Below are 13,433 nucleotides of genomic sequence, written 5' to 3' on the forward strand. Positions count from 1 at the left end.
GAGAAAGCACATGCTACTATTTCATAAACTGGCGGGGGGTGGGGGGAGTTCCTCAAACATAAGACAGTAGTTCCAATATGGAGCATCCTAAAAGAATAACCAAAGTCTGTGCAGGTGACGTAATTCAATTAGTCAACAAACACTTCAAGTGTGCCTCTGTTGTCCTAGCTATTGTGTTAGTGAAGGAAATCCTTGGGCTGCTTTCCTATTAGATTATTTTTCCTCCCTTATTTGTGGGAGAGGAAAGGAATTCGCACCCATTTAGGGTGAAGGTGTTGAGAGATTAAGTTCAGATCCTAGTAGTAGATCTTTTCCTTCCAGAACAATGTGAGCTCACTTTTCTTTTTATAGGTTTATGAAAAGAGTAATGAACTCAACTACATTTTCCTTAAAAGAATGAGATTTATTACTTTTGATAATGAAGTTGAACCCCTGAACACTATATACTGATGGCAGTGGGTCCCAGCTTGTGGAGGTCTTGGCAAACTGTTAGTGTCTTATCTCCATAGCTCCATTCTTGCCACTGTGGCAAAACTATCGATGCCTAGGATTGTGCCCTGGGGTACCATACAACACCAAATATAAGAACAGAAATATACTTGTAAGCTGGAGTTCTGCTAAGGAGTTGACAAACAATGTTTCCGGAAACATTCTTCTTTGCTAAAGTTATTTTGAGAAAACAAAAAAGAGCAGATTAATTTTAAGCAACCCAAAATATTATTCTCCATGCAGATATGGAAGACAGAGGTGAAGCCAGGTCTTGGCTGGAATTTAGACAGGGTTACAAAGCCCTGTTCTCAAACCAGTAGAGATGACATGGTAGGAAACTATAATGGCAGCTGCCATGTGTGTGAGTGTGTGTGTGTGTGTGTGTGCGAAAGATAGAGAACAAGAGAGCTGTAAGCATTTGAAACAAGTATTGAAGACATTGTAGGTGTGGTACATGGAATAGAGTCAGTAGTACTGCGAGGGGCATATACTAGGACATCAATAAATATTTGTGGCCTGAAAGTGGAGCATTCTAAAAGGACCTTTTGACCTTGAAGATTATATTAATAGAGCAATAGGGATATACTGGCCCTTTGGTTTTAGTATTCATATAGCCATATGATTTCTGAAGAATATCACTTGAGACCTTGATTTGCTGTTATAAAAATGAGTAGAAATGAAAATCACATGTATTGAGTCCCAAGGTAGTGGCAAATTGAACCAAGTGGTATAACCAAATTGAGAATTTGCTGAACACATAAGGCCGTGGCTGACCCCATCTTTGATAAAGCCCTGACCAGAATAATACACAGTTGTAGGCCTTTCCCAAACCCAAACTGCATTAATTTTATCCTCTATAGAAAGACACACTTTCTAGCAATGTTCCTCTCAGTATTTAAAGGGTATAGTAGACATAGAAAAAGTTTACTTTTGTTAATATAACACACAGTTCCTGCCATACACAACTTGTTATTTTATTATACTAGTCAAGGATCTCTGGGTTGAAAGTGATAGAAATTTAGTGAAAGTAAAGTAAGGGGTAAAAGCAAATTACTTGCTCACTCAAGTCAAAGTTCAACCGGATTTACTTGAATACCATCAGAAATCTCTCTCTCCATCTCTGCTCTGTTTTCCTTTGTGTTCACTTCAGTCACTAATGGGCTTCTCTATCCAGTGGGAAAGTTGGCCCGTGGTGGCTCCACATTTAGCTGATCCTCAGAGCGCATGATCCCAGAGGAAAGAGCAGGCTTCTCTCCTCTGCTCTCAGTATTTGAGAAGAACCCTGATTGACCTACCTAAGTCAGATCCCACTAGGTGGAGGTGCTGTGCACGTGGCGGGTGAGGAAACTCCCTTGATAAAGTGACAAACAGGGGCAAAAAAGAAAAGCAGAGCTATGGGGGCTGTCATGCGGTAATCTTGGGGTCAGTGGATGACATGAGGGGTGACTGGGAAGAAAATATCAGCTCTGCAGTGATCGACCTAGGTGCTGTGCTGTCTCTTCTCACCATCTCCCACCTTCCTAGACCTTGAACAGGATTAAACAGACCCATCTCCAGGATCATCAGCCTTGGTATGATTTCAAGGACAGGGAACAGGGCCTTTCTGCCTAAAATACGTATTTCCAGTTGCATAGTATATCTGGAATTAGTTTTACTCAAGGCAAAGTATATTGCTCCAGATTAATCTTTGATAGATAAAAAGCCCCAATGCAAACATCTGGCAGAACTGGCTCATGGTTGCCTTCTGTCACCAACAGGGGGTCACAAAGGATGAAGGCGCAGACAGGGGAAAGAATGTCCAATGGGCCAGCCCCTGCCCACAGCAGAGAGGTAAGTAAAGAGAGGCCAGCTATCTCTGAAGTACTGAAAGGGATGGAGGTCTTAGCTTTAAAAAAAAAAAAATTGACATCTTTGGGGCATTGGGGTCAAGGTCCCTCTCTCAGGATCACTCCTCTTCTGTAGAGATCAATTTTGGTTGTTCACTCTGAGCAACACCAGCACTGGGCTATGTAGTGAGTTTTATTATTGTTAAGACACAGAGGCCTACTTTTCTTTCTGGAGAATGTGGTCCCAACAAGCATGATAAAATAAACAAGGGAAAATCCACTGAAACAATAAAAAATGTTCTATTCTCCAAGTTCACTTATGTCTCTGGGTAAATGGCGTACGATTAAAGGGAATCATACAGTTTGGTGTAAGAATTTCTATGGTTATAATTTTAAAAAGCTTGTCTAGAGTTCATTTTATATCAGCTTTTCAACTCATCAGGTTGTTTTGTTGCTATTGTTGTTGGTTTTGGTTTTTGGTTTTTTTGGATTTGTTTTTTGCCTTGAAAACTTTGGGTCTTCTGTTACAAAATAAATTTATGAATTTCTTCTTGAAAATCAAGATACCATAGAAATTATTGATACTAGACTTCAAGGCAACTTGGAGATAGAATATGCCAACTAGGGAATGTTTGCTAATAACTATATAGACTTAAGAGATCTTTCCAGTGAATACATACCTTCCAACCATCCAGGACAAACAGGTATTATTGGTGCTGCTCTATTTGTCCCTGAAAACAGATGGCTACCCACCAGCTGCCCAGCTGTCCCATCAGATCTTCCTGCCCCCATTGCTTTCTTGTCTTAAAAGTCAATTACTTGCCCTTCAGTATACCAACTGACATCAAAGAAAAAAAAAAAAAAGTCCTAAAGTTCAACAGAGTGAAATTGACATTTAAAAAAGGAATTTTAGGGTCCTGGGTGGCTTAGTCAGTTAAGCATCCAACTCTTGGTTGAGCTCAGGTCATGATCTCATGGGTCATGGGATCAAGCCCTAAGTTGGGCTAGCCACTCAGTAAGGAGTCTGCTTGAAGATTCTCTCCCTCTGTCCCTCCCCCACTCACACTCTCTCTTTCTCTCAAATATATAATCTTTTTTTAAAAAAAGGAATTTTAACTAGGAAACTAAAGGGATATCTGTACAAAATCCCAGAGAAATTTCTAGAGGGTCTGATAAAAGTGCTTAAGCTTTGAAGCAGATAGATATGGTCTCTGACCTTGTCAAATCACAACTTCTCGGAGGCTCGCCTGTAAAGTAAGTGACCATCTATTTCATGATAATCATGACTGCCTTGTGAGCAGATGTGAGGGTTAAAGATATAATTAATGTAGGTGCAAATGCAGACTTGTATGGACTGGAGCCTGGACCTGCTGAGGGATGTGCCAGGAGAAATGACCATCCCTTCATCCATTTTTATGGTCAGTTCTTGGTATTGGGCTGAGATTGTCTCTAGATCTATCCTTAAATTCATTTTTTTCTGACCATATGGGAAAGCAATGTAACTAATTCTCTAGCTCTTGCTCTGTCTCTTACTCTCTCCCTCCATGCAATTCTGGGTAATTTTTAATCCATCTATTATTGTGTGTAATTGTATGAAACCAGAAGCATTTACTGTATTTTTATCACATTTTGGAGCAGTATTCATGAGGAACTGTACAAATATTATCTGATATGTATCTCTTCACAAGAAAGACAACCTTAAACACATATACAAGACAAAGCCCAAAGTGGAGAAAGCAGTTGTTTTGTTTTGTTTTGTTTTTTTTGCCTACACAGCCTTAGGCCACAGACCTTTGCTCAGGGGGCAGTGGAGCTGCTGGGAGGTCACTGATGTTTTTTCTTTGGCCCTATAATCTCTGTCCACTTCAGTCCCTCTCCCAATAAACCTACCACCCACTGTGTGCTTTCAGCTCCAAGCCAACTTCTCTACCTGGTCTCCAACCATCCCCCACATCCCCCAATCGAAATGTCAAAATGTCATTCATAACATCTTTGTATATAGAGAATATGAAGGTTCCACCAGCAAGAGACCCTTTGCCCAGGAGGGTTGCATAGTAAGTATGGTATAAATTGGAGTCAAAGCTTCTTTTTACTTTGTTGCTAAAAGATATTTACTTGATTTTGAGAATAAGGATAAATTATTTTATGGCAATATTAAAAAACAAAACAAACACAGAAAAGAAAACCTTAATGTGAGTAAATGAGAGAAATTGTGTTGCATAGGATTCCTTTGGTATTTAGATGTTATTGTCAATATTAATCTAGATATTAATCCAGAGATCATGAGAAGTTTTTTTCAAATACTATTTTTATTTACATAGAATTTAAAAGAAAATATTAGTTCATTAAGTAGAAATATTTTATAATAGAAATGTATGAAACAGTATATTCATATGAAATAGGAAATGTATGGGAAAATATTCATTCAGGTAAAAGTTCCATTTATGCAAAACTTGGCCTATCTATGTCAAATTAACTGTCTCAATAGAGAGTGAAAAAGAATTGCTTCAGGATTGCTTCTGACTGAATTGTTATCTTTTTTTTTTTTAAAGATTGTATTTATTTATTTGAGAGAGAGAGAATGAGAGAGAGCACATGAGAGGGGGGAGGGTCAGAGGGAGACGCAGACTCCCCGCCGAGCAGGGAGCCCGATGCGGGACTCGATCCAGGGACTCCAGGATCATGACCTGAGCCGAAGGCAGTCGCTTAACCAACTGAGCCACCCAGGCGCCCTGAATTGTTATCTTAAAAAAAATTAATCCAACAATATATTGTTAAATGCCTACTCTTACCTGGGCTCTCAAATGTTTATTTAGCTGTCTTAGAGCAAATGCAGATTGTTGTTGGGATATTACATTGAGAACTAAAGAGAGCCCTTTATTCTCTGCCTCCTCTTTAAATTCCAATGTTTTGAGCAGTGTTGCTTAAGTTAGTTTACAAGTACAATGTAAAGGAAGAAAGAATGGATAAACAAAGAGTTCCCTAAGGTGTAATGGTGAATGCTTCATCAAGAAAATATAAACACAACTTTCAGTGAGATCCTTCAACCATGAGCCATCCCATTCTCAGAGAGCTTTCGATTTCCATGTTGTGGAGCACTCCATACTCCTTCAAGGAAGTTCCACACATCTCTCTTCACTTCTCTGACTTCTTCTGTCTAGCATGGGCTGGTACATTTCAGCCACCACACAGTAACCAGAGTGAGGTGCCAGAGCTCCAATTTCAACAACTCTGCCGGCTCCTTCATATACCTTTTGCTCCTATACATAAAGGGGAAAAATAAGATTGTAAATGGTTTTTGGTTAGTCACCAACTTGCCCTATTTGTGATAAAATTAATAAGTTGTCCATGGTCTCAGTAGCAGTTAGGTTATAGACTTTCTTCCCAGACACATCCTCCTCCAGAGTCCTTATTCAGAGCCTGATAAAGGGACAGGTCATGGCTACGTACATGCAACATGAGGGTTGCTGACTGGCTGACCCAGTGGCCAGAGTCTCTTGTCCAAGAATTCGGACTGTACAGTGAGGAGAATGGGGGAGACATGGAGACCACTGTAGACACTGTACAACATGTGGCTAGAGAGATGAACTCACATCCTTTAAGACCTGCTTCTCCATTTGTCCTTCCTAGTCACTTCAAAGCCTGGCAGCACTATCTTTCCTGCGTCTGCCTGTCCCTAAGATCACTTGTTACCTCCTAATAAAATTCCCCTCCCCCTTCCCTTTTCTATGTGAACCAGTCCAAATAGGTTTCTGTTCCTTAGAACCAAAAGAACCCTGCCTTAGATGGACACTGAAAAGGAACATTCAATTAAGCATCATACAAGATAAAGGCACTGATGATGGATTAAAATATTATAGCAAAATTGGCATAAAGACATAATGCTGTGATCGAAAAGCCACTTAAAAAGTGTGCCCCAGTGTTCATAGCAGCAATGTCCACAATAGCCAAACTGTGGAAAGAGCCAAGATGTCCTTCAACAGATGATTGGATAAAGAAGATGTGGTTCATATATACAATGGAATACTACTCAGTCATCAGAAAGGATGAATACGTACCATTTGCATCGACATGGATGGAACTGGAGGGGATTATGCTAAATGAAATAAGTAAAGCAGAGAAAGACAATTATCATATGGTTTCTCTCATATGTGGAACATAAGGAATAGCTCGGAGGACCACAGGGGAAGGGAGGGAAAACTGAATGGGAAGAAATCAGAGAGGGAGACAAACCATGAGAGACTCTGGACTCCAGGAAGCAAACTGAGGGTTACAGAAGGGAGGAGGGGGTGGGAGGATGGAGTAAGCAGGTGATGGGTATTAAGGAGGGCACGTGTTGTGATGAGCACTTGGTGTTATATGCAACTAATGAATCATTGAACACTAAAAATAAAAAAAAAAAGTTTGTGTAAAATCCATAAAAATGAGTATGGAATTAAATATCATTAACAGCAATCTTTAGATATGCAAGCAAGATTAAGAGGACACCAGCTGAACAAAGGCACAAAGATACACATACACAAGAGTTGTAATGGTGATGCCAACTGCTAATTGTTTATCAATGAGGGTGGAAGTGAGAAGGAATTTAAAAAAAGGTTAAGAAAAGTAAGAGGGGATTGAGTGGCAAAAGAGAGGACATACTTTAGAGCTAAAATGTTACTTAAGTGAACAAAAGAAAAATACCAAACTTATCTATTCACCTGAACTTACCTTTTCCAGTGAATTATTAATTATAAAGACTCGGTATACTAGCTCATAGTAATTTTCTATTGATACATTTTTTCCTTTTTGGTCTCTATATGGTAAATTTGGAGCATGGAGAATCACCAACAAAGATCCATTAACTTGGGTTATATTCATGACGGGAGGATCTATTTTTGCTGGAGAAAGAATAGGAAAATTTGACAAATCATTCAAAAAATATAATATTTCACATGAACACACTCTAGATAACAAGTCAAGATTAAAATCAGAGATCTGGCAGAAATCATTATAAAGAGATACTGTTGACACCTAAAATATGAATGTCTGAGAAGTTCTTTAAAGATAATTTTTTCTTTGCAAAGACTGATACCTTTATCAGATGAGCTCTATTTGGGTCTTTTTCAATCTATTTGGTCCTTAAAAATAATATTTTGAACTTTGGTTATGCTTTTATTTCCTCTGTTATGTCTTTATTTACTTTGCTATCTGCTTCCACTATTACAAATACTTGAAAGGCGAATCCGGTAGATGACTGTTTGTTCCAAACTTGCTTATACTGATCTATTCCCTTGTGTTTTTACTGTGAGCACATGTCTAAAGTTGATACTTTCTTTTTTGTTACCTTTGTTTGAATTTTTTAAATTTAATTTTTAATTTTTTTTAAATCAGAGGATAGTGTGAACACAGTCCTCTACCAACAGAAACTGTACAGCCAAATTTCCCGTGCTTGGGGAAATTGCAGGGGTCAGAATGACCTGAGTGCAATGGATGAGGCTCACCCTGAGAGAACCACCTTCATGATCATGCTATCTCTCCCACCAGGTAAGTATGAATTTTTAAATTTTAAATAAAATTTATTGACCTGTAAGTTAGATATTGACAGATAAAATAAATCATAAATAAATAAATCATATGGCTCAACAAATCTTTACAAATAAACACTCCTGAATAGCTATTATCCAGATTAAAAACAGAACAGTATTAGCACCCCAGAAACTTCCTTCATTTTCTCTCCCATTACTTAGCCCCAGAAGATAACCACAATTGTCCTGACTTCTATCATCATATACATTAGTTTTTTTTGTTTTTTTTTTTTAAGATTTTATTCATTTGCTGAGAGAGAGAAAGCATGTGCACCTGAGCAGGGGAGGGGCAGAGAGAGAGAGAGAGAATCTCAAGCAGACTCCACACTGAGTGTGGAGCCCAATGTGGGGCTTGATCCCATGGCCCCAAGATCATGACCTGAGCCAAAATCAAGAGTTGGATGCTTAACCGAATGAGGCACCCTGGCCCATATACTTTAGTGTTTGAAATCATACAATACACACTTTTTTTGTGTGTCTGGCTTCTTTCATTATACATATATATATATGGGCTGAATTGTATCCCCTGAGAATTCATAGGATGAAGCTCTAATCCCTAGTACCACAGAATATGACTGTATTTGGAGAGATAGGCCCTTTAAAGAGGTAATTAAGGTAAAATAAAGTCAAACTGACTTCATGGGTGATATGGGTGGGCCCTAATCCAATATGACTGGTGTCCTTCTAAGAAGACATCAACATGCATGAGCACAGAGAGATGACTATGTGAGGACACAGAGAGAAAGCCAAGGAGAGAGGCCTTGGAAGAAATCAAACCTGCTGGCACTTTGGCCTTGGCCTTCTAGCCTCAGAACTGTGGGAAAGTAAATTTCTCTTGTTTAAGCAAGCGATCTGTGGTATTCCGTGGCAGCCCTAGCAAATAGGCAAATATATATATTCATCCATGTTGTTGCATGTATCAAGAGTTTGTTCTTTTGATTGCTATGTAGTATTTAATTGTATGAATATCACAATTTATTCACAGGTTTAGGTTATTTTATATAGATTTAGCTTTTATAGATATTTCCATGTTTCAGTGGACACACCAATTTATATTCCCTTAAGTGGTATATGAAAGTTCCTATTTTTCACATTGTAACACTTGACATTATTTTTACAAATTTTAATTTTGGCCATTCTGGTAAGTGTGTAGTACCAATTCATTGTGTTTCTGAGTCACATTTTCCTGAGGACTAATGGAATTTCATGTGTCTATTGGCCATTTATTTGGATGTCCTCTTTTGCAAAGAGCTGTTCAAGTCTTTTGCTCACTTTTTAATTGATTGTCTGGTCTTCTTATTAATTTGTAAGAGTTCGCTGTACATTCTGAACATAGTCCTATATGAAGGACATTGTAAATATCTTCTGTGACTTGCATTTTCATCATTTTAATAGTATATTTTGATAAATAGAAATTCTTAATTTTAGTGTAGCCCAATTTATCAGTTATTTCCTTCAGCATTAGTACTTTTGGGGATCTGCCTATCCCAAAGTTATGAAAAATATTCTCCCATGTTATCTTATGGAATGGTAGTCAGCAAACATTTTCTGTAAAGGGCCCGATAATAAATCCTTCAGGGTTTTGGGCGGTACGTGTGTCTTCTGTAACTACTCCACTTTGCCATTGCTTGCAGTATGAAAGCTGTTACAAGCAAAATGTAAATGAATGGGTGTGATTATGTTACAATATAATTTTATTTACAAAAATAGAAGCAGGCACTTTGGCCGACAAGCTACAGCTGCTGAGTTTTATTGTTCTCAGCCAGACAGACCTGATTTTATAAATGGGCAATGTAGGGGAACAAGATTTATTGTTTTATTTAGTCTCATTTAGACCATAGTGACTCCACTGAACTACACAGTGGACACAAATCAAATGACCCTAGATGTGTTGCATTGCTTCTGAACTCTGGTATTTGGTTTTGTGTCTGCAAGATGTCCTGTGGCACCATCAACCTGGTTCAACCTCAAGGTGGTGTTTTCTGAAACACAAAAGTTGGATATATTTGAATCTCAAGTCTTTATGAATTTAGGAAACACCTGATTGCTAACAGAGTCAATACTGAAACTAGGCCCTCCTTTGTTTCCTCTTTCTTGGAAGGGTTTTTCCTAGTCTGCTCTTTTATTTATAGGAGGCCTCCAAGTGTCCAAAATTTTGTGAGGGTACTAGTTGTAACTCCCCACCTTGTGTGGTCTACAACCTAGTCTTCTGACCCAGGAATGGCTGTTACCACTCAGGGTTTAGTTACCAAGTTGGGAAAATGCCCACAGGATAATAAGGCTTCACTTTGTTTATCCTCTGGTTTCCAGCTACTTTGTTTTGGACCCTGGAGATTTCCTTTCTTTCATGTTCCTCTGTAGAGTTAAAAGAATGGTAATGTTTTATCCAGACTTTGTGAGCATTTTAGAAGAAGACAGTTTCTACCCTTGCAACTTCCTACCCCCTGCCATTTAATCTGAAACCAAAGTTGTTAATTCACTTTTCAAATGCCAGAAATTTTGCATAATTGCTTGGTGAAGGATTTCCCCTTTGTTTACACTTTAAGTTTCTGAAGTGGTTGGTATTTAATCCTCTTTGTGATTTCTATGATCCAAATTCTAGTGACAACAGACCCCTTGTGTATCCCTTGCAAGATGAGAAGAATGAGTTATTTCTTAGTTTTGTAGGCTAGTTTGATGTATGTTTAATTTTCTCCTAGATAAAAAACATATTTCTAACATTCTTATTACATATCTAGCACCAAAAAAACAAAAACCAAAAAATCCAGTCCTTTTTTAATAATGTGACTCAGAGTTTAGACTTACTTCAATTGGTAGACATTAGTTAAGGATGAATAATGAACAAATGAGACTAAATAAAACAAGAATAAGGATGAATGGCAAGATTAAATACTACTGTGTATTTTTCTTTTCACTTTTTAATATTTATGTGTAAGCTGACCAATCCTTGCCCCTTCTGGCCCAAGTTATTATTATTGAAGAATTTTCTTTTAATCATATGCATGTAGAACCTATCCTTTGAATGTATACCTTCATTATCTTAGATTTGGTTGCTCAATGTGATACTTAATCTTAAATACAGGTGAAATATATATTTCAAGTATTGGCCTAGAATACCAGTGAGCCTGGCTGCAGACATCACAGGAGCTCCTGGTGTGTGATCTAGGATGCTGAGCTTTGTAACTGAGTGACCATTCTTGACCTATGCACTGAATCGTGATTGTGTTACAGTGGACAGTTTAAGATTACTTGACCTCACAAGTCCATTTTACTCAACTGCTCTCTCCTTGAAATATTCTCTTCCCAGACCATTCACAAATATAACAGTCTGCTGGGTCCCTCCTACCTTGTTGGCTATTTCTTCTCAGTCTCCTTTTGAGATATGTCTTCCCTACTCAGGCATCTTTTGTTGAGATTCTTTCAATACCTGGCCTTACTCTACACTCCTTCTCAATACTTCTTCCTGCTTCAGCAGTCCTATCAATGCCCATTGTACTATATGCAAATTTATATGCAAATGTGTCTAATAGAGTTCTGGATCTGCATAGATATTTCCCTTGGATATCTGAAAAGCATATTAAACTCAACATATTCAAAACTGACTTATGATCTCCAATACTCTGTACCCCATCAAATTGGTCTTTTTCCATCAAACCTCATAAAAAAAATCTCATCCAATTATGCAAGCTGGAAGCTTAGAGGTCATCTTTGACATGTCCTTCTTCCTTATTTCTATATGCAACCCATCACCATGCCCTGCCAATTTTTCCTACCAAATGTCTCTTCAATGATAAATTTTTTATAGTCCTTTCCATTTCCTAATTCAAGCCAAATCCTGACTCTTACAGACTATTACAAGAACTCACTAACTCGTGGGGGAGGTGCAAGATGGCAGAGGAGTAGGAGACCTAAGTTTCTTCTGGTACCAGGAATTCAGGTAGATAGTTATCAAACCATTCAGAACACCTACAAACTCAATAGGAGATCAAAGAAAATAATAGCAGCAACTCTCTGAACAGAAAAGCAACCACTTTCTGGAACGTCTCTTCTGATTTGTTTAGTATATATTTTTCTGGGGTTATTGTTATCCTGTTAGCATTTTATTCTCTCATTCATCTATTCTCCTCTGGACAAAATGACAAGATGGAAAACTCACCTCAAAAAAAAGAACAAGAGGCAGTACCAACTGCCAGGGACCTAAATCAATACAGACATTAGTAAGATGTTGGAACTAGAGTTCAGGATGATGATTATAGAGATACCAGCTAGGCTTGAAAAAAGCATAGAAGACACTAAAGAATCCCATTCTGGAGAAATAAAAGAACTAAAATCTAACCAAGTCAAAATCAAAAAGGCTATTAATGAGGTGCAATAAAAAATGGAGGCTCTAACTGCTAGGATAAATGAGGCAGAAGAGAGAATTAGTGATATAGAAGACTAAATGATGGAGAATAAAGAAGCTGAGAAAAAGAGAGAGGAACAACTACTGGGTCACGAGGGGAGAATTCAAGAGATAAGTGATACCATAAAACAAAACATTAGAATAATTGGGATCCTAGAAGAAGAAGAAAGAAAGAGAGGGGCAGAAGGTATATTGGAGCAAATTATAGCAGAGAACTTCCCTAATTTGGGGAAGGAAACAGGCAGCAAAATCCAGGAGGTACAGAGAACCCCCCTCAAAATCAATAAAAATAGGTCAACACCCCAACATCTAATAGTAAAATTCACAAGTTTTAGAGACAAAGAGAAAATCCTGAAAGCAGCTTGGGACAAGAGGTCTGTAACCTACAATGGTAGAAGCATTAGATTGGCAGGAGACCTAACCACAGAGACCTGGCAGGCCAGAAAGAACTGGCATGATATATTCAGAGCACTAAACGAGAAGAATATGCAGCCAAGAATACTATATTTAGCTAGGTTGTCATTGAAAATAGAAGGAGAGATAAAAAGCTTCCAGGACAAACAAAAACTAAAAGAATTTGCAATCAACAAACCAGCCCTACAAGAAATATTTAAAGGGGTCCTCTAAGCAAAGAGAGAGCCTAAAAGTAACATAGACCAGAAAGGAATAGAGACAATATACAGTAACAGTCATCTTACATGCAACACAATGGCACTAAATTCATATCTTTCAGTAGTTACCCTGAATGTAAATGGGCTAAATACCCCAATCAAAAGACACAGGGTATCAGATTGGATAAAAAAACAAGACCCATCGATATGCTATCTGCAAGAAACTCATTTCAGACGCGAAGACACCTCCAGATTTAAAGTGAGGGGGTGGAAAACTATTTACCATGCTAATGGACATCAAAAGAAAGCTGGGGTGGCAATCCTTATACCAGACAAATTAGATTTTAAACCAAAGACTATAGTAAGAGATGAGGAAGGACATTACATCATACTTAAAGGGTCTATCCAACAAGATCTAACAATTGTAAATATCTATGCCCCTAACATGGGAGCAGCCAATTATATAAGCCAATTAATAACAAAATCAAAGAAACACATCGACAATAATACAATAATAGTAGGGGACTTTAACACCCCC

At 38.1% G+C, this 13,433-nt stretch overlaps 1 protein-coding gene and 1 non-coding gene across 2 annotated transcripts in view; both read right to left on the bottom strand.

Moving 5' to 3' along the window:
* Window positions 1–4,665: 4,665 nt before the first annotated feature.
* IL22RA2 (interleukin 22 receptor subunit alpha 2) overlaps window positions 4,666–13,433 on the bottom strand; it is a 23,938-nt gene continuing 15,170 nt past the window's right edge. Inside the window, exons 4-5 of the mRNA XM_006734915.3 lie at window positions 7,026–7,195; window positions 4,666–5,575 (exon numbers count right to left, since the gene is read on the bottom strand). Of these exons, the coding sequence (XP_006734978.1) occupies window positions 5,426–5,575; window positions 7,026–7,195 (320 nt within the window). The 3' untranslated portion in view covers window positions 4,666–5,425. The remainder of the gene's footprint in view (window positions 5,576–7,025; window positions 7,196–13,433) is intronic.
* On the bottom strand, window positions 7,686–7,849 carry LOC115941477 (U1 spliceosomal RNA). Its single transcript, XR_004076235.1, has one exon. It is a non-coding gene; the product is annotated as a U1 spliceosomal RNA (small nuclear RNA).

The sequence above is a fragment of the Leptonychotes weddellii genome, chromosome 8 (assembly GCF_054177405.1).
Source record: "Leptonychotes weddellii isolate Sample4059 chromosome 8, ASM5417740v2, whole genome shotgun sequence".
Taxonomy (NCBI): Eukaryota; Metazoa; Chordata; class Mammalia; order Carnivora; family Phocidae; genus Leptonychotes; species Leptonychotes weddellii.